This window comes from Oncorhynchus mykiss, chromosome 2, assembly GCF_057628025.1.
Source record: "Oncorhynchus mykiss isolate SJ-2025 chromosome 2, ASM5762802v1, whole genome shotgun sequence".
Lineage (NCBI taxonomy): Eukaryota > Metazoa > Chordata > Actinopteri > Salmoniformes > Salmonidae > Oncorhynchus > Oncorhynchus mykiss.
The window spans coordinates 68,355,820-68,377,866 of NC_143023.1; the positions used below are offsets into that span (position 1 = coordinate 68,355,820).

General features: G+C 46.6%; 1 protein-coding gene across 2 annotated transcripts in view; it reads left to right on the plus strand.

Moving 5' to 3' along the window:
- LOC110501822 (zinc finger protein 423) overlaps positions 1–22,047 on the plus strand; it is a 151,465-nt gene that overhangs the window by 37,007 nt on the left and 92,411 nt on the right. For both annotated transcript variants that reach the window (XM_036954080.2, XM_090205863.1), the window contains exon 3: positions 1,855–2,061. In XM_036954080.2, the coding sequence (XP_036809975.1) occupies positions 1,855–2,061 (207 nt within the window). The remainder of the gene's footprint in view (positions 1–1,854; positions 2,062–22,047) is intronic.

Sequence of the window (22,047 nt, forward strand, 5' to 3'; positions counted from 1 at the left end):
CACTTTTTTTACGTTGACTAGTATCCGTCACCTCTCCCGAAAAACGATTCTCCGCCAATCAGGACCATTATCCTCTCATCTCCTCCTTCCAGATAAATAGTGTGCTCTGTGTTCATCAGGGCCACTGCTGGAGCTGCAGTGGGTACAGCTGGGGTGCGCACCACCACCGTATCAATCTTCCCCAGTAGCAGGCACATCCAGGGAGGCCTAATGACGGAGGCAGCAGCACTGTGTAGAAGGCCTCTAAATGAAGTGTGCTCCGGACCCCCCCCCTGAGACCCCCTCCTCCATCAGAGATTTGAAAGGCTTACTGGAGGAGAGGGGGCTGCTGTAGAGTGGGGGTGGTGGGGGGCTGAGGAGGGGTTGCTGTATGGCATGGGGCGCCCCCCCCCCCCCCCCCCCCCACACACACACACACACACACACACCAAACACCCTCCCAACCGTGCCAGGCACTCTCATCCTCTCCTCTTCCTCCTGCCGAGCCCCATCCATCTCCCTGAGCCCTGTGGAGAAGAGGGAAGGAGAGATGGGGGGGGGGGGGGGGGGAGAGGTGGAGAGGGGAAGAGCAAGGTCCCATCTGGCTCCTCCCTTGTTGTCATGGTAGCCGGTTGTGCTGGCATGTACTGGAGTTGGCAGTACCCATACCTCTGGCGTGAGGGCACCTGGGGGAATGACGGTGTGTGTGTGTGTACACATGCATGTATTAATGTTAGTTAGATTGTGCATTCATGTGTGTGCATGTGTTTGACTGCTAATATGCATTTCCTCTGTCATGGATGAAAGATTGTTTAAGGCGCATATCAATGAATATGTGGGTGTGTTCATGTCTAGACGTGTAAAGGTGCCTGTGTCTTTGTGACTGCAGTGTAGGACTGTGTCCGTGTAGCATCAGTTAGGGGCCACTCTCCTCCCTGTCCAGACGGTGCTCTCACCACTGGACAGATGGCCATAACCCTCCCTCCCACTCTTTCCCCCCTAAATGCTCCATTCATCCCTCCATCCATTCATCCCACCATCCACCCTCCGCATCTCTCCCCGAGAGGACAAGTGTGGAATTAGAGCACCTCCACACACAGTCTCTATCTCCCTGATCCAGCCCAGACACTCTCTCTCCCTACCTAAGTTGTGCTGTGGGGCTGGGGTCATGGGCCAGAGCCCATTATCAGCAGCAGAATGGCGGGCGGGAAGAGCGCTGGGCACTGCCAAATCAAAGCTTTGGAGTGCAGGAATGGCCTCCTCCTGCTCTCCTCTGATTGCACAAGTCCACCATGATTAGACAGGATGTGGAGCCTTAGGGAGCCAGCCAGCAAAACCACCCCCACTCCCTCTCCATCTCTCTTTCCCTTTACCACCCTCCTCTTCTGCACTGACATTCCCCATCTCTCTTTCTTTCTCTCTGTCCCTTTCCCTCCCTCCCTCCTCAGTCTCCAGTCCTTTTGGAACAGAGCGTTTAATGTGATAATAAGGTGTGAAAATGGAGCCACAATGGTGGAGGGAGGATTGTGGAGGCCGATTTTTCCACTGGTCCTCCTCTCTGCATGCCATGAGTGGCAGCGTGGGCACACAGGCTGGCATGAGTCGTCTCCCTCCAGAGCCCTGAGTCCTTATACACCCTCTAATGCCACCTCACATAGACTCTCCATTAGAGAGCACACACAGGGCATGTGACCAGGGACATCTTTAGTATGAGATGGACTTGAAATAGTGCTTGTCCCGTTCAATTGCTGGTACAAATTGACTCAATAAAAAAATAATCTATTACCTCTGACCAATCTCCAGTAGATCAGTAGTTCCGGCTGTATGAGTCACATGCTGGTACTCAGTTTCCCTCTCTCTGTGTTTTTGTCCCAGATGTCCCTGCTGCATTGGACCGCGAGGCGGCGAGGAAGGAACGGCGTGCAGCCCTAGAGGATGGGGACCACAGTGTCACCAGCCATGACGACCGCATTGGGGATGATGACCTGGACGATGAGTCCATCTTCACCTGCGACAACTGCCAGCAGGACTTTGAGTGTCTGGCGAAGCTGACTGACCACCGCACCAACCACTGCCCTGCAGGTAAGACATCATACACACACTGAGATTAATACACTACACTGCAGGTAAGATAAACACAGGGTGGGCTACATCCACAAACAGTTATTTTGGGGCCAGGGGACTCGGGTCGTTACCACCTTTCAGTTCAATCAATCCAATACCTTGAGTAGTATTTAAGCTACATTATGTAACGTTTTGGGTGACCTGACCAAATTCACATGGACATGTGACTTATAGATCTGTCATTCACATAGAAATCAAGTCTAAGAAGAAAGGTAGATCTGATCTATGTGCTCTATTTCTATGCTTCCCGTTCTTACATTTTGTTTTTGCGTCTTTTACTTTCGGTTTTGTACACCCGCTTCAATCCGCTGAAAATACAAACATTTTTGTTATGGAAAATATATTTCACAGTGGTTTAAATGGTACAATGATTCTCCACACTATACATGGTTGTTTTGTCACTAACTGAAATTGGGCGAATTACAGAACCAGTCAAAAGTTTTGACACACCTACTCATTCAAGGGTTTTTCTTTTTGTACTATTTTCTACATTGTAGAATAATAGTGAAGACATAAACTATGAAATAACACATGGAATCATGTAGTAACCAAAAAAGTGTTTCACAAATCACAATATATTTTAGATTCTTCAAAGTAGCCACCCTTTGCTTTGATGACAGCTTTGCACACTCTTGGCACTCTCTCAACCAGCTTCACCTGGAATGCTTTTCCTACAGTCTTGAAGGAGTTCCCACATGCTGAGCATTTGTTGGCTGCATTTCCTTCAGTCTGCGGTCCAACTCATCCCAAACCATCTCAATTGGGTTGAGGTCAGGTGATTGTGTAGGCGAGGTCATCTGATGCAGCTTTCTTGGTAAAATTGCACTTGCACAGCCTGGAGGTGTGTTGGGTCATTGTCCTGTTGAAAAACAAATTATAGTCCCACTAAGGGCAAAACAGATGGGATGGTGTATTGCTGCGTTAGCCATGCTGGTTGTGTGCCTTGAATTCTAAATAAATCAGACAGTGTCACCAGCAATGCACCTCCACACCATCACACCACCTCCTCCATGCTTCACGGTGGGAACTACACATGCGGAGATCATCCGTTCACCTACTCTGCTCCCCAAAAAGATATGGCGGTTGGAAGCAGAAATCTCAAATTTGGACTCATCAGACCAAAGGACATATTTCCACCAGTCTAATGTCCATTGCTTGTGTGTCTAGGCCCATGCAAGTCTATTCTTCTTATTGGTGTCCTTTAGTAGTGGTTTATTTGCAGCAATTCAACCATGAAGGCCTGATCCACACAGTCTCCTTTGAACAGTTGATGCTGAAATGTGTCTGTTACTTGAACTCTGTGAAACATTTATTTGGGCTGCAATTTCTAAGGCTGGTAACTCTAATGAACTTATCCTCTGCAGCAGAGGTAACTCTGGGTCTTACTTTCCTGTGGCGGTCCTCATGAGAGTCAGTTTCATCATAGCGCTGATGGTTTTTGTGACTGCGCTTGAAGACATTTTCAAAGTTATTGACATTTTCCAGATTGACTGACTTTCATGTCAGTCATAATGGACTGTTGTTTCTCTTTGCTTATTTGAGCTGTTCTTGTCATAATATGGACTTGGTATTTTACCAAATAAGGCTATCTTCTGTATACCACCCCTACCTTGTCACAACACAATTGATTGGCTCAAATGCATTAAGAAGGAAAAAAACATTCCACAAATGAACTTTTAACAAGGCACACCTGTTAATTGAAATGTATTCCAGGTGACTACCTCATGAAGCTGGTTGAGAGAATGCAAGAGTGTGCAAAGCTGTCATCAAGGCGAAGGGTGCTACTTTGAAGAACCTCAAATATGAAATCTATTTTGATTTGTTTAACACTTCTTAATTTTATTTTTTTGTGGTGTCTTCACTATTATTCTACAATGTATAAAACAAATTATTATTTTGGTTATTACATGGTTCCATATGTGTTATTTCATAGTTTTGATGTCTTCATTATTATTCTACGATGTAGAAAAGAGTAAAAATGAAGAGAAACCCTTGAATGAGTAGGTGTGCCCAAACTTTTGACTGGTACTGTGTAAGAATTGTAATAACCAGGAAATTACAGCGAAAGGTCTTCATAGTGCATCTTTAAATGGTAGCATATCAAATAATTTTTTCCCCATAGTCATTATATTGTTGAATTGTAGCAAATGTGCACAGTAAATGCTGGGTGGACCCCATCACGGGTAGCTAAAGGTCTGCAGTTTTCAGAATAAGGAGGTGTGTGAATATGTGCACATTGCCATGATAGACTGGATGGAATCGGGCCCTGTGTCCTTATGTAACTGTCTGACTGGGTTTGCTTTGGTATGTATATCCAGTGTTGTACCTTTTGACCCATCTCAGTTTAATTCCATTCAGACCTTGGTGTACTGGTGTAGATTAAACAAGTTAGCTATGTGAGCGCATTTACATTTGATATTTCACTTCAAGCCTTAGACACATGATTGGTTCTGACTGGCTAAGCCCCCCCCCCCCCCCCACTCTCCGGGCTCCTATTGCTGTTGGCTGTAGTCATACGCCACTAACACCAGTGTTGTTTAGTGTTCCTAAGGGACAGACTTGTTTTAAAGCTAACACAGGTCACACAATAGGAGTTATTAGGAGCGTTGGAATTAATGGAAGGCTCCAGGGCCCCCTGCAGGAGCATCTGGTTCCAGATTAATCAAGGCTCCTTAATGACCGCAAAAACGATCGACAGAGCCACTCAAGCTCCTAACATAACAGCCCGTAGCGCGATTTTGTGTGTGTGTTTGATAGGGGAGGGGGAGTCACGTTGGGGACTATGGGAGGGGGGGGCTTAGTGTGAGTTCAGACAGGGAAAGGGAGCATGGCCTGAGCTCACACAGGGTAGGTGTATGACTGAGTGACCCAGGGGTTGGTTGGACATTAGATACTTAACGTTTACGTATTGTGTTGCGTACACCCTAATGCTGAATGACACTGGATGACCCAGAACTGAAACGTGTCTCACGCTGATGTTCCTCTTTGGCGACTCCCTCCCTTCCTCCGCCTGTCAGAGTGAAGGCTGGGAGATGTGATTTCAGCTCAGAGTCAAGGGAGAACTACATGTTGCTGAGTGAAGAGAGAGTGAAAGAAAAGAAAGAAGGAAAGAAATGAAATAAAACATACGGTCCCCAGGGAGTGAGTGGTGGAGATTGCAGAATAATCCCAGGCTTCGACTGGTGGCTGGTATTCCCCCTGGACCTCAGCTTTAATATTATTATTGAAAAGAACGGTAAATTAAAAAACATTCACTGACGAATCCTTTTAAGTTCTCTGTGGCACCCCTGGGATTCTGCCTTGTGCTGCCTCCGTCCCTCTATCTGTTGGGGATAAACACACGCCACCACTCTGTGTGTGTGTGCTTACACATGCTTACTTGATTAGCGATTCACAGAATCGGAGGCCATCTTGGTATGGGTGGTAGTCAGAACTGGGAGGCCATCTTGGTATCAGTGGTAATCAGAACTGGGAGGCCATCTTGGTATGGGTGGTAGTCAGAGCTGGGAGGCCATCTTGGTATCGGTGGTAGTCAGAGCTGGGAGGCCATCTTGGTATCGGTGGTAGTCAGAGCTGGGAGGCCATCTTGGTATCGGTGGTAGTCAGAACTGGAAGGCCATCTTGGTATGGGTGGTAGTCAGAGCTGGGAGGCCATCTTGTGGGGATGGCAGTAGACTAGATGATGGGTCCCAGGTGTTTAGACAAGTGGCAGGTAATTCAGCCACTCGGCAGCAGGTTCATAAAGTGGCTCCATTAATTTCCTATTACTCTGAGTACATGTGAGTCTGGGAGGCCATACTGTCTGCAGGGGGACTGAGCACAGGCATAATGATCTGGGAGGCCATACTGTCTGCAGGGGGACTGAGCACAGGCATAATGATCTGGGAGGCCATACTGTTTGCAGGGGGACTGAGCACAGGCATAATGATCTGGGAGACCATACTGTCTGCAGGGGGACTGAGCACAGGCATAATGATCTGGGAGACCATGCTGTCTGCAGGGGGACTGAGCACAGGCATAATGATCTGGGAGGCCATACTGTTTGCAGGGGGACTGAGCACAGGCATAATGTTCTGGGAGGCCATGCTGTCTGCAGGGGGACTGAGCACAGGCATAATGGTCTGGGAGGCCATGCTGTCTGCAGGGGGACTGAGCACAGGCATAATGATCTGGGAGGCCATACTGTCTGCAGGGGGACTGAGCACAGGCATAATGTTCTGGGAGACCATACTGTCTGCAGGGGGACTGAGCACAGGCATAATGATCTGGGAGACCATACTGTCTGCAGGGGGACTGAGCACAGGCATAATGATCTGGGAGACCATACTGTCTGCAGGGGGACTGAGCACAGGCATAATGATCTGGGAGACCATACTGTCTCCAGGGGGACTGAGCACAGGCATAATGATCTGGGAGACCATACTGTCTGCAGGGGGACTGAGCACAGGCATAATGATCTGGGAGACCATACTGTCTGCAGGGGGACTGAGCACAGGCATAATGATCTGGGAGACCATGCTGTCTGCAGGGGGACTGAGCACAGGCATAATGATCTGGGAGACCATACTGTCTGCAGGGGGACTGAGCACAGGCATAATGATCTGGGAGACCATACTGTCTGCAGGGGGACTGAGCACAGGCATAATGATCTGGGAGGCCATGCTGTCTGCAGGGGGACTGAGCACAGGCATAATGATCTGGGAGGCCATGCTGTCTGCAGGGGGACTGAGCACAGGCATAATGATCTGGGAGACCATACTGTCTGCAGGGGGACTGAGCACAGGCATAATGATCTGGGAGACTATGCTGTCTGCAGGGGGACTGAGCACAGGCATAATGATCTGGGAGACCATACTGTCTGCAGGGGGACTGAGCACAGGCATAATGCCATGGAGTAATTCCATTCCATGGCTGACATAAGCCAGTGTGACCGGTGAATTTCACCTGAAATCCTGTAATATCCCCCTGCGTTCTGCATGCTGGTCTCTCTCACTCCATGGCCCACACAGACCTGCTCTGCCTGGGCGTATCCGAGAGAAGCAGTAACTCTAGACAGTGTCTGTGTATCGGGGCAGTGCAGCTGTGTTGGTAGGGGCCTGGTGGGCCAGAGCTTTGTTTGGGAAGCCTGTTGAGCTGAAGGGCTGCTCTGCTCTCTCTACCGCCTCACCCAAAACCCCTTTTCAACACGTGGTTTCTCTGCCTGCCCCCTCCACCCTCTGAGCCCTAATGGGGTAATAGTCTCCCCTGATCTGACCCCCGTCTCTTTCTCGTGCGCTCTCTCTCATCTTTTTCTGCTAATAAGAGTCCCAACAGGCCACATTAGATTTTATGTTTTAGTTTTCATCCCTGAAATATTTTTATGACCAATAGGCCACCCAGTGTACAGAAGCCATGTGATCAGCCAGACTATGAGCTGCTCTTAGCATACTCTGGCTGCCAGTCCAGTCTAGTCTAGTCCAGTCTAGTCTAGTTTAGTCTATTCCAGTCTAGTCCAGTCCAGTCTAGTCTAGTCTAGTTTAGTCCAGGGCTGGGCCTTTATAGAGAAACTCACTGCAATACATCCTTCCTCCTGCTGCTGTTGACTCTGCTGGAGAGGCCATGTTTGTGTTAGCTGTGTGGAAGCGGTGTGTTTGTGTTAGCTGTGTGGAAGCATGTGTTTGTGTTAGCTGTGTGGAAGCGGCGTGTTTGTGTTAGCTGTGTGGAAGCGGCGTGTTTGTGTTAGCTGTGTGGAAGCGGCGTGTTTGTGTTAGCTGTGTGGAAGCGGCGTGTTTGTGTTAGCTGTGTGGAAGCGGCGTGTTTGTGTTAGCTGTGTGGAAGCGGCGTGTTTGTGTTAGCTGTGTGGAAGTGGTGTGTTTGTGTTAGCTGTGTGAAAGCGGTGTGTTTGTGTTAGCTGTGTGGAAGCGGCGTGTTTGTGTTAGCTGTGTGGAAGCGGCGTGTTTGTGTTAGCTGTGTGGAAGCGACGTGTTTGTGTTAGCTGTGTGGAAGCGGCGTGTTTGTGTTAGCTGTGTGGAAGCGACGTGTTTGTTAGCTGTGTGGAAGCGACGTGTTGGTTAGCTGTGTGGAAGCGACGTGTTTGTGTTAGCTGTGTGGAAGCGGCGTGTTTGTGTTAGCTGTGTGGAAGCGGCGTGTTTGCTAGCTGTGTGGAAGCGGCGTGTTTGTGTTAGCTGTGTGGAAGCGGCGTGTTTGTGTTAGCTGTGTGGAAGCGACGTGTTTGTGTTAGCTGTGTGGAAGCGGCATGTTTGTTAGCTGTGTGGAAGCGGAGTATTTGTGTTAGCTGTGTGGAAGCGGAGTGTTTGTGTTAGCTGTGTGGAAGCGGCATGTTTGTGTTAGCTGTGTGGAAGCGGCGTGTTTGTGTTAGCTGTGTGGAAGCGGCGTGTTTGTGTTAGCTGTGTGGAAGCGGCGTGTTTGTGTTAGCTGTGTGGAAGTGGTGTGTTTGTGTTAGCTGTGTGGAAGCGTGTGTTTGTGTTAGCTGTGTGGAAGCGTGTGTTTGTGTTAGCTGTGTGGAAGCGGAGTGTTTGTGTTAGCTGTGTGGAAGCGGCGTGTTTGTGTAAGCTGTGTGGAAGCGACGTGTTTGTGTTAGCTGTGTGGAAGTGGCGTGTTTGTGTTAGCTGTGTAGAAGCGACGTGTTTGTGTTAGCTGTGTGGAAGCGGCGTGTTTGTGTTAGCTGTGTGGAAGCGGTGTGTTTGTTAGCTGTGTGGAAGCGGTGTGTTTGTGTTAGCTGTGTGGAAGCTGAGTGTTTGTTAGCTGTGTGGAAGCGGTGTGTTTGTGTTAGCTGTGTGGAAGCGACGTGTTTGTGTTAGCTGTGTGGAAGCGGTGTGTTTGTTAGCTGTGTGGAAGCGACGTGTTTGTGTTAGCTGTGTGGAAGCGGAGTGTTTGTTAGCTGTGTGGAAGCGGTGTGTTTGTGTTAGCTGTGTGGAAGCGGAGTGTTTGTTAGCTGTGTGGAAGCGGTGTGTTTGTGTTAGCTGTGTGGAAGCGGCGTGTTTGTGTTAGCTGTGTGGAAGCGACGTGTTTGTGTTAGCTGTGTGGAAGCGGTGTGTTTGTTAGCTGTGTGGAAGCGACGTGTTTGTGTTAGCTGTGTGGAAGCGGTGTGTTTGTTAGAGGATGTCTATTTCCTTGACATAGGCCTGTGTAGTGTTTTTTCTATTTAATTTAGTTTTTTTGTGTGTGTACGTCTGTGTTTCTGTGGAACATGAATGGTGTGTTAGGCCTTATGCATGGTTGTGTGTGTGTGTGTGTGTGTGTGCGTGTCAGAGAGACCAATACTAGAGGTTGATCTGTGCATGCGTGCCGTTGTGTGGGAAGAGTCTGTGGAGAGTCTCAACAGGATAAGAAATCTGTAGCACTGGCTCCCCGAGGAGAGCTTGGAAAAAACCTAGAGATCAAATGGAGAACATTCGCTGCTCCGCTCTGCTGCCCTGCGACCGGTCAAGGTTGGGCTCTGGCTGTGAGAACCCCTCCATCTGCATCCCCCCTCTCCCCCGCAGCGCTGCACAGATGACCCCCGCCCCTGCCCACATCCCCATGGCCTGGCAGGGCTGGAGCTGAGTGCCGGGGGGTGGCATAGGAGGTGTGGGCCCCGGGGTTAAGACACCACAGGCACCATCACAGAACCAGTGGGCCAGCCTGAGCCAATGGGACCATTCAGACCCCCCCCTCCCCTCCTCAAGACAGAACGGGCTCGTCCTCCACTCCATTCTGTGGGGGGCCCTGTGTTTATGCTGCAATCCTCTGTTTAGTTTGGCTGGTTTATATATAGCAGACTTCCCCCCATCTCATACACATACACACACACCTCTGCTCTTCAACCCATGTGGCATAGCAGCGGGAAAGTGGGGGGCAGAGAGTTAGCACATTCACACACACACACACACACACACACACACACACACACACACACACACACACACACACACACACACACACACACACACACACACACACACACACACACACACACACACACACACACACACACACACACACACACAGAAGTGTCCAGGGTATCTATGCAGTGAAGGAGGATAATATAGCAAGATACTGAGAGAGGGAGAGTTTTGAAGTAGGCAGTGACGGGTCTGCTGGTGCTGAACAGTGGAGCTCTGTGGGTGGGTGAGAGAGCTGTCAGTCAGGAGAGGGGGGTGGTGCTTCAGCCTGTCAGATACAAATAGGAGGTGAGCACTAGTTAACCCGCCTTCAGGAGACTGAAAAGAGCTGTTAGGAGCGCGGGGGAGAGAGAGAGTGTGTATGTGTGAGAGAGGGGGATTACAGACTCGGCAGTTAGAAAGCACTGTATTACTCACACCCTCACCTCAGAGCGAGGGAGGAAGAGAGAGCGAGCGAGAGAGAAGGGAGTGGGAGAATTTCAGCATCCTTCAAACAACACGGCAGTTGATGTATAGCTAGTTTCCTCTTACAGATACACATCTGGTCTCATACATACTAATGCAAACATGCATACATTCTAAGACGTATGGCTATTGCAAGTGCTAGCATATTGGTGTTTACTTGTGTGTGTTCATGCAGGACATGAAGCACAGGCTGTGTGTGTTTGGTAGAGGAAAAGGGTGTCGGGACATTTAGGTCGAGCTCCAGCATGCCCCGTATGCCCTCTGTCTGCCTGGCACGGTCACCCATGAGACGAGGAGACTGGAATCTGACTCTCACTGCTGCTCCATTTCACTCTCTCCCTTCTTTTTTTTCTCTCTCTCTCGCTCTCCCTCTAAGATCATATACTTTCTCCTCCTCAATCTCTCTCTATCTCTGGGTGCAGCTGTGCTCTCTTTCCTCAGCAGGTGGGCATGGTGTTAGAGCCCCCAGCCTGCCTGCCAGGGAATCTGTCTAGAAAGAGAGGGGGAGGGAGAAAGGAGAGGGTAGAGTGTCTGTTTAAGGCGGGGGTCCCTGGGTGATTGGATGTCTCTAGGGTGCCCCGTGCCCCCCTCGCCCCAGGTTCCCAACGCCATGAATACATTTCCATTCTCCTTCCTGCCTGTCGTCATGGTGGCAGCTGGATCCGACACGAGGACAGGGCTCTTATTAAAGCCACAGATCACTTTCCTCAACCGAGAGGGAGGGAGAAAGACAAGGAGAATGAGAGTGGTTGAGGGAGATGGAGAGAAAAAGAAGACGAGGGTGGTTGAGGGAGATGGAGAGAAAGAAAAGGCGAGGGTGGTTGAGGGAGATGGAGAGAAAGAGAAGGCGAGGGTGGTTGAGGGAGATGGAGAGAAAGAGAAGGCGAGGGTGGTTGAGGGAGATGGAGAGAAAGAGAAGGCGAGGGTGGTTGAGGGAGATGGAGAGAAAGAGAAGGCGAGGGTGGTTGAGGGAGATGGAGAGAAAGAGAAGGCGAGGGTGGTTGAGGGAGATGGAGAGAAAGAGAAGGCGAGGGTGGTTGAGGGAGATGAAGAGAAAGAGAAGGCGAGGGTGGTTGAGGGAGATGGAGAGAAAGAAAAGGCGAGGGTGGTTGAGGGAGATGGAGAGAAAGAGAAGGCGAGGGTGGTTGAGGGAGATGGAGAGAAAGAGAAGGCGAGGGTGGTTGAGGGAGATGAAGAGAAAGAGAAGGCGAGGGTGGTTGAGGGAGATGGAGAGAAAGAAAAGGCGAGGGTGGTTGAGGGAGATGGAGAGAAAGAGAAGGCGAGGGTGGTTGAGGGAGGGAGAGAAAGAGAAGGCGAGGGTGGTTGAGGGAGGGAGGGAGAGAAAGAGAAGGCGAGGGTGGTTGAGGGAGATGGAGAGAAGGCGAGGGTGGTTGAGGGAGGGAGAGAGGGAGAGAAAGAGAAGGCGAGGGTGGTTGAGGGAGGGAGAGTAGTGAGAAGAGGTTGGGATAAGAGAGGCCTGCAACCTGAGGCAAAATCACCAGACAGCTCCTTTCTTTGTGTGTGTGTGTGTGTGTGCACCATATGGTACTGTTTGTGTGTGGTTTTGTCTGTTTCTGTCTATTAAGTAAAAGCTATTTTGATTTGAGTGTGTTTGACAGAGTAAACACATTGGACTGTGGGTATATCACATCTTATTGGTGTTAGCTGGGTTTTGCTGCTTTCTCTGTATCTCTCCCTCCGTTTCCTTCTTTCTCCCTCCCGCTCTCCTTCCCTCCCTCCCTCTGTTTGGAGCCTAAGGGTGGCCTGAAGATTCCTCCACTAAGCCCTTGGCACAGATACAAATGCAGTCACAGCTGGTTGTAAACTCAGGTTTTCCAGGGAGAGCAAGAGCCCTGCCTCTATAGGAGAGGAGGATTGAGAGGAGGGAAGGGGGGCACAGCATGCAGAGAGCGGAAGAAGTGGGGGTGAGGCGGAGGAGGGTTGTTGTTCATCACAGGGTTCATTTTTCACAAAGTTCTCTCTCTCTCTCTCTCTCCCTCCCTCTTCCTCCCTCCATTTATTCCCCTCCCTCGTTCTGTCTTTCTATTCCTCTTCTATCGTTCCGTCCCTCTCTTTCTTCTTCTTCTCTCTCTCTGTCTCTCTGTCTCTCTCTCTGTCTCTCTGTCTCTCTGTCTCTCTGTCTCTCTGTCTCTCTCTCTCTCTCTCTCTCTCTCTCTCTCTCTCTCTCTCTCTCTCTCTCTCTCTCTCTCTCTCTCTCTCTCTCTCTCTCTCTCTCTCTCTCTTCCAGCCTACTTTCCTCTCCCTGTTATAAAATGTATGGTACCAGTTTTGGGCGCTGAGAGCCTCTGGCAGAGTGCGGTGCTCTGTCTCTGAAAAGACTCGGCTTGTGCATGCACCTAAACAGCAATCTGTCAACATGTCAGCAACACATGTTTTGTAAAAAAAATAGGAAAAAAAGCTTCCAGAGGGAGTAATGGCTCCCACCAGAGCCCCGAAAATGCTTTGAATTCAGCAGATTTCTATTGCAGGGGGACTCCCCTGGGGTGTTTTTTTTACAATGCCTGCATTTCATACATTTGAGCCAAAGACCCCTGGGGGCGTCCTTTCATAATGCCTGAAAATGTAGGGTTATATTGTGTGCAGTTCCCCATGGGGCCTTTATTAATACCTGAATTCTGAGGGACTGGAAATTACATAGGGGCTCTGCGGGGGCCCGCGCTCGCACCAGGAAGGGAGAAAAACTCTGTGGGGACATTTTCTCTTCCCTTTCCTTCTCTTCTCCTCTTCATTTTTTTGTACTTCATGCAAGAGTGAAAAAGGAGAATTTGCCGAAGGACACAAAAAGTGTGTGTGTGTGTGTGTTGGCGCTAGCCTTCTTGTATTCAGCTTGTTTGCTTGAAGGCAAAAAATTGTACGATTAAAAATGTAACTTCCCCCACTATTCTTGTGTTCAGCTCGCAGTCTGAAGAGCACATAGTAAATATTTGTGCTGTCTGTGTGTGCCCAGGAAAAAAGCCTAAATCTGGTGGAATATCTACACTGGTTTTTTTCAGGGTCTTAGGAAGAGGGGGGGAAAGAGGACTGCATGCGTTTCTATACATTCATTTATATTCCTGTGCTACAGGGTTTTGGTGTATATTTCTCAGATATTTACACATCAAATGCTGTCTGAAAACACTTTTCAGGACATTTAAAAACAGCCATGTTTTGCCATCAACAAACATACATATTTTGAAACTTTAGAAGTTATTTTAAATACATTTTCTTTGTACATTGAAGAGTTACTGATTTCAATACATGTCAAAAATATATTATATACACTGCCGTTCAAAAGTTTGGGGTCAATTAAAAATGTCCTTGTTTTTGAAAGAAAAGCTAATTTTTTTGTCTATTTAAAATAACATCAAATTGATCAGAAATACAGTGTAGACATTGTTAATGTTGTAAGTGATTATTGTAGCTGGAAACGACTGATTTTTAATGGAATATCTACATAGGCGCACAGAGGCCCATTATCAGCAACCATCACTCCTGGGTTCCAATGGCATGTTGTGTTAGCTAATAAATAAAGTTTATCATTTAAAAGGCTAATTGATCATTTGAAAACCTTTTTGCAATTATGCTAGCAGAGCTGAAAACTGTTGTGCTTATTAAATAAGCAATACAACTGGCCTTCTTTAGACTAGTTGAGTATCTGGAGCATCAGCATTTGTGGGTTTTCAGGCCAGAAACAAAGTACTTTCTTCTGAAACTCGTCAGTCTATTCTTATTCTGAGAAATGAAGGCTATTCCATGCGAGAAATTGCCAATAAACTGAAGATCTTGGACAACACTGTGTACCTTTACAGAACAGAGCAAACTGACTCTAACCAGAATAGAAAGAGGAGTGGGAGGCCCCGGTGCACAACTGCGCAAGAGGACAAGTACATTAGTGTCTAGTTTGAGAAACGGATGCCTCACAAATCCTTAACTGGCAGCTTCATTAACCTTTCTAGCGCAGGCGTTCCGCTAGCTGGACCGCTCGACAACATTCCGCTGAAAAGGCGCGAAATTCAGAAATATTTTTTAGAAATATGTAACTTTCACACATTAACAAGTTCAGTACAGCAAATGAAAGATTAACATCTTGTTAATCTACCCATTGTGTCCGATTTCAAAAAGGCTTTACAGTGAAAGCGCAACATATGATTATGTTAGGTCAGAGCCAAGTGAAAAAAACACACAGCCATTTTCCAGCCAAAGATAGGAGTCACAAAAAGCAGAAATATAGATAAAATTAATCACTAACATTTGATGATCGTCATCAGATGACACTCATAGGACATCATGTTGAACAATACATGTATGTTTTGTTCGATAATGTGCATATTTATATCCAAAAATCTAAGTTTACATTGGCGCGTTACGTGCAGTAATGTTTTGATTCCAAAACATCCGGTGATTTTGCAGATAGCCACATCAAATCCCAGAAATACTCATAATAAACATTGATAAAAGATACAAGTGTTATTCACAGAATTAAAGATAGACTTCTCCTTAATGCAACAGCTGTGTCAGATTTTAAAAAAACTTTACGGAAATAGCATAATCTAAGTACGGCGCTCAGAGCCCAATCCAGCCAAAGAAATATCCTCCATGTTGGAGTCAGCAGAAGTTAGAAATAACATTATACATATTCACATACCTTTGATGATCTTCATCAGAATGCACTCCCAGGGATCCCAGGTTGACAATAAATGACTGATCTGTTCCATAAAGTCCATCATTTATGTACAAATAGCCACTTGTTGTTAGCGTGTTCAGCCCAGTAATCCATCTTCATGAGGCGCGAGCACTACATCCAGACAAACTCTAAAAGTTCCGTTACAGGTCGAAGAAACATGTCAAACGATGTATGGAATCAATCTTTGGGATGTTTTTAACATAAAACTTCAATGTTCCAACCGGAGAATTCCATTGTCTGTAGAAAAGCACTTGAACGAGAGCTAACTCTGTCGGGACCGAGCGTCACAAGCCTGAGACACTCTGCCAGACCACTGACTCATTCAGCTCCCATTCCCCCCTCCTTTATAGCAGAAGCCTGAAACAAGTTTCTAAAGACGGTTGACATCAAGTGGAAGCCTTAGGAAGTGCAACTTGACCCCATAGACACTGTGTATTCGGTAGGCCAAGCTTTGAAAAACTACAAACCTCAGATTTCCCACTTCATGGTTGGATTTTTCTCAGGTTTTCGCCTGCCATGTGAGTTCTGTTATACTCACAGACATCATGCAAACAGTTTTAGAAACTTCAGAGTATTTTCTATCCAATACTACTAATAATATGCATATATTAGCATCTGGGACTGAGTAGGAGGCAGTTCACTCTGGGCACGCTATTCATCCAAAAGTGAAAATGCTGCCCCCTGAAAGCCATATCTCAGACTGGCCAATAAAAATAAAAGATTAAGGTGGGAAAAATAACACAAACACTGGACAGAGGAAGTTTGGAAAAAAGTGTTATGGACAGACAAATCTACGTTTGAGGTGTTCGGATCACAAAGAAGAGCATTCATGAGATGCAGAAAAAATTAAAAGATGCTGGAGGAGTGCTTGACGCCATCTGTCAAGCATGGTGGAGGCAATGTGATGGTCTGGGGGTGCTTTGGTGGGTGTAAAGTGGGACATTTGTACAGGGTAAAGGGGATCTTGAAGGAAGGCCATCACTCCATTTTGGAATGCCATGCCACACCCTGTGGACAGCGCTTAATTGGAGCCAATTTACTCCTATAACAGGACTATGACCCAAAGTACAGCTCCAACCTATGCAATAACTATTTAGGGAAGAAGCAGTCAGCTGGTATTCTTTCTATAATGGAGTGGCCAGCACAGTCACCGGATCTCAACCCTATTGAGCTGTTGTGGGAGCAGCTTGACCGTATGGTACGTAAGAAGTGCCCATCAAGCCAATCCAATTTGTGGGAGGTGCTTCAGGAAGCATGGGATGAAATCTCTTCAGATTACCTCAACAAATTAGCCGGCTGGCTAAAACCGGCACTTTTACTGAAATGTTGATTAATGTGCACTGTCCCTGTAAAAATAAAATAAACTCAAACTCAAATTGACAACTAGAATGCCAAAGTTCTGCAAGGCTGTAATTGCTGCAAATGTAGGTTTGAAGGACACAATTATTATTTAAATAAAAAATAATTATTTATAACCATGTCACCGTCTTGGCTATATTTCCTATTCATTTCATGTATGTTTTCATGGAAAACAAGAGCATTTCTAAGTGACCCCAAACATTTGAACGGTAGTGTATATTGGCACAAAAACAAGGTTTTCTTCAAACAGCGATGACATGCAGCTTCTAAAAATCTAAATGTACATAACATTGTAATTGACTATGTGCTGAGACCAATGTCTTATGTTTGAGTTCAGTGTCGTTCTATTCCTTATTGACACGGTGCTTCAATGTTCAGACTAAGGGACCAGATGATTGAGTTTGTCAGTAATTTCCTGTAGACTGTCAAAGTAACAGCAAAATATTTCAGGAAGGTAATGGGTGTCTACTTCCTCAATTTAGGAGCTGTTATTCCTTTGTCATTGTGTTACTATGTATGTATATATTAATATGTGTGTGTGTGTTACTATGTACGTATATATTAATACGTGTGTGTGTGTGTGTTAGTATGTACGTATATATTAATACGTGTGTGTGTGTGTGTGTGTGTGTGTGTGTGTGTGTGTGTGTGTTAGTATGTGAGTTTTGAGGCCTAATGTGCTAATGTATTTTGGACCAGCTGTTTTTGTCCCCTAGTTGTGATAATAGCGTGTCTGTCTGGTTGGTGCTGGTTAGTGGAGTTGAGGTGTTGACCCTGTGTGCCGCACTGACCCTGTGACCTGGTGGGGGTCAGAATAGAGCCATCACCAGGCCCCTCCCAGGGAGCCAGGATAATGAGGAACATACTGTTCTCTTGGACCCCCCCCATCTCATTCACCCTGTAGACTCTCCCCCAAAACCACCCCTTGTCACACTCCCTCTCCCATGCACCCTGTTGAGTAGACCTCAAAACTGCCCCTCTCTCTCTCTCTCTCTCTCGCTCTGTCTCATACATCCTGTAGTGTCTGCCCCAAACATGTCTCTCTTTCTCACTTAGTCTCCTTCACCCTGCAAAGTCTCCTCAACAACACTAGCTTGTATCAAATCAAATTTTGTTGGTCACATACACATATTTTGTCTGATTTCTCTTGTCTCAACATTATGCCTGGGTCCAGTCTGGTCCCCATTGGGCTGTAGGCCTGAGATGGATCCCTGTAGATAAGCTGTTCCTCCTGCCTCTGTCACCGTTCCTCCCCTGTTGAATGGACACATGGACTCCGTGTGTATTTTCTAGAGGACCTCACATTATATTGGAACAAACTGCAGAAAACCTCTGGGTCATTTACAGGACACAGCCTCACACATTATCTAACACACCGCTGAAGACAGACTCGCACACGCAGACACGCACAAAGACGCGCGCACACACGCAGACACAGACACAGACACACACGCACAGCCACACGCACACAGCAGTGACAAAGGCCAGTATGCCGTGGGAGAGCTCATAATAGTTTTAACCCTGTGTGGCTCCCACAGTTGATTTCTTCTTCTCCCACAGTTGATTTCTTCAAACCAAGCTGCTTACCTATTGCAGATTCAGTCTTCCCAGCCTGGTGCAGGTCTGCAATTTTGTTTCTGGTGTCCTTTGACAGCTCTTTGGTCTTGGCCATAGTGGAGTTTGGCGTGTGACTGTTTTGAGGTTGTGGACAGGTGTGTTTTATACTGATAACAAGTTCAAACAGGTGCCATTAATACAGGTAACGAGTGGTGGACAGAGGAGCCTCTTAAAGAAGAAGTTACAGGTCTGTGAGAGCCAGAAATCTTGCTTGTTTGTAGGTGACCAAATACTTATTTTCCACCATCATTTGCAAATAAATTCATTTAAAATCCTACTATGTGATTTTCTGGATTTTTATTTCTCATTTTGTCTGCCATAGTTGAAGTGTACCTATGATGAAAATTACAGGCCTCATCTTTTTAAGTGGGAGAACTTGCACAATTGGTGGCTGACTAAATACTTTTTTGCCCCACTGTATATATGTGTGTGTATATATATACACTGCTCCAAAAAAATAAAGGGAACACTTAATCAACACAATGTAACTCCAAGTCAATCACACTTCTGTGAAATGAAACTGTCCACTTAAGAAGCAGCACTGATTGACAATGAATTTCACATGCTGTTGTGCAAATGGAATAGACAACAGGTGAACATTATAGGCAATTAGCAAGACACCCCCAATAAAGGAGTGGTTCTGCAGGTGGTGACCACAGACCACTTCTCAGTTCCTATGCTTCCTGGCTGATGTTTTGGTCACTTTTGAATGCTGGCGGTGCTTTCACTCTAGTGGTAGCATGAGACGGAGTCTACAACCCACACAAGTGGCTCAGATAGTGCAGCTCATCCAGGATGGAACATCAATGCGAGCTGTGGCAAGAAGGTTTGCTGTGTCTGTCAGCGTAGTGTCCAGAGCATGGAGGCGCTACCAGGAGACATGCCAGTACATCAGGAGACGTGGAGGAGGCCGTAGGAGGGCAACAACCCAACCCAGGACCGCTACCTCCGCCTTTGTGCAAGGAGGAGCAGGAGGAGCACTGCCAGAGCCCTGCAAAATGACCTCCAGCAGGCCACAAATGTGCACGTGTCTGCTCAAACGGTCAGAAACAGACTCCATGAGGGTGGTATGAGGGCCTGACGTCCACAGGTGGTGGTTGTGCTTACAGCCAACACTGTGCAGGACGTTTGGCATTTGCCAGAGAACACCAAGATTGGCAAATTCGCCACTGGTGCCCTGTGCTCTTCACAGATGAAAGCAGGTTCACACTGAGCACGTGACAGACGTGACAGCGTCTGGAGACGCCGTGGAGAACGTTCTGCTGCCTGCAACATCCTCCAGCATGACCGGTTTGGCGGTAGGTCAGTCATGGTGTGGGGTGGCATTTCTTTGGGGGGCCGCACAGCCCTCCATGTGCTCGCCAGAGGTAGCCTGACTGCCATTAGGTACCGAGATGAGATCCTCAGACCCATTGTGAGACCATATGCTGGTGCAGTTGGTCCTGGGTTCCTCCTAATGCAAGACAATGCTAGACCTCATGTGGCTGGAGTGTGTCAGCAGTTCTTGCAAGAGGAAGGCATTGATGCTATGGACTGGCCCGCCCGTTCCCCAGACCTGAATCCAATTGAACACATCTGGGACATCATGTCTCGCTCCATCCACCAACGCCACGTTGCACAACAGACTGTCCAGGAGTTGGCGGATGCTTTAGTCCAGGTCTGGGAGGAGATCCCTCAGGAGACCATCTGCCACCTCATCAGGAGCATGCCCAGGCGTTGTAGGGAGATCATACAGGCACGTGGAGGCCACACACACTACTGAGCCTCATTTTGACTTGTTTTAAGGACATTACATCAAAGTTGGATCAGCCTGTAGTGTTTTTCCACTTTAATTTTGAGTGTGACTCCAAATCCAGACCTCCATGGGTTGATAAATTTGATTTCCATTGATCATTTTTGTGTGATTTTGTTGTCAGCACATTCAACTATGTAAAGAAAAAAGTATTTAATAAGAATATTTCATTCATTCAGATCTAGGATGTGTTATTTCAGTGTTCCCTTTATATTTTGAGCAGTGTATATACAGTGCCTTGCGAAAGTATTCGGCCCCCTTGAACTTTGCGACCTTTTGCCACATTTCAGGCTTCAAACATAAAGATATAAAACTGTATTTTTTTGTGAAGAATCAACAACAAGTGGGACACAATCATGAAGTGGAACGACATTTATTGGATATTTCAAACTTTTTTAATAAATCAAAAACTGAAAAATTGGGCGTGCAAAATTATTCAGCCCCCTTAAGTTAATACTTTGTAGCACCACCTTTTGCTGCGATTACAGCTGTAAGTCGCTTGGGGTATGTCTATCAGTTTTGCACATCGAGAGACTGAAATTTTTTCCCATTCCTCCTTGCAAAACAGCTCGAGCTCATTGAGGTTGGATGGAGAGCATTTGTGAACAGCAGTTTTCAGTTCTTTCCACAGATTCTCGATTGGATTCAGGTCTGGACTTTGACTTGGCCATTCTAACACCTGGATATGTTTATTTTTTAACCATTCCATTGATTAGATAGTAGATTTTGCTTTATGTTTTGGATCATTGTCTTGTTGGAAGACAAATCTCCGTCCCAGTCTCAGGTCTTTTGCAGACTCCATCAGGTTTTCTTCCAGAATGGTCCTGTATTTGGCTCCATCCATCTTCCCATCAATTTTAACCATCTTCCCTGTCCCTGCTGAAGAAAAGCAGGCCCAAACCATGATGCTGCCACCATCATGTTTGACAGTGGGGATGGTGTGTTCAGCTGTGTTGCTTTTACGCCAAACATAACGTTTTGCATTGTTGCCAAAAAGTTCAATTTTGGTTTCATCTGACCAGAGCACCTTCTTCCACATGTTTGGTGTGTCTCCCAGGTGGCTTGTGGCAAACTTTAAACGACACTTTTTATGGATATCTTTAATAAATGGCTTTCTTCTTGCCACTCTTCCATAAAGGCCAGATTTGTGCAATATACGACTGATTGTTGTCCTATGGACAGAGTCTCCCACCTCAGCTGTAGATCTCTGCAGTTCATCCAGAGTGATCATGGGCCTCTTGGCTGCATCTCTGATCAGTCTTCTCCTTGTATGAGCTGAAAGTTTAGAGGGACGGCCAGGTCTTGGTAGATTTGCAGTGGTCTGATACTCCTTCCATTTCAATATTATCGCTTGCACAGTGCTCCTTGGGATGTTTAAAGCTTGGGAAATCTTTTTGTATCCAAATTCGGCTTTAAACTTCTTCACAACAGTATCTCGGACCTGCCTGGTGTGTTCCTTGTTCTTCATGATGCTCTTTGCGCTTTTAACGGACCTCTGAGACTATCACAGTGCAGGTGCATTTATACGGAGACTTGATTACACACAGGTGGATTGTATTTATCATCATTAGTCATTTAGGTCAACATTGGATCATTCAGAGATCCTCACTGAACTTCTGGAGAGAGTTTGCTGCACTGAAAGTAAAGGGGCTGAATAATTTTGCACGCCCAATTTTTCAGTTTTTGATTTGTTAAAAAAGTTTGAAATATCCAATAAATGTCGTTCCACTTCATGATTGTGTCCCACTTGTTGATTCTTCACAAAAAAATACAGTTTTATATCTTTATGTTTGAAGCCTGAAATGTGTCAAAAGTTTGCAAAGTTCAAGGGGGCCGAATACTTTCGCAAGGCACTGTATGTACAGTTGAAGTCTGAGATTTACACCTAAGCCAAATACATTTAAACTCAGTTTTTCATAATTCCTGACATTTAATCCTAGTAAAAATTCCATGTCTTAGGTCAGTTAGGGTCACCACTTTATTTTAAGAATGTGAAAAAACAGAATAATAGTAGAGAGAATGAATTATTTCAGCTTTTTTCTTTCATCACATTCCCAGTGGGTCAGAAGTGACGAATACTCATTTAGTATTTGTCTGCATTGCCTTTAAATTGTTTTAACTTGGGTCAAACGTTTTGGGTAGCC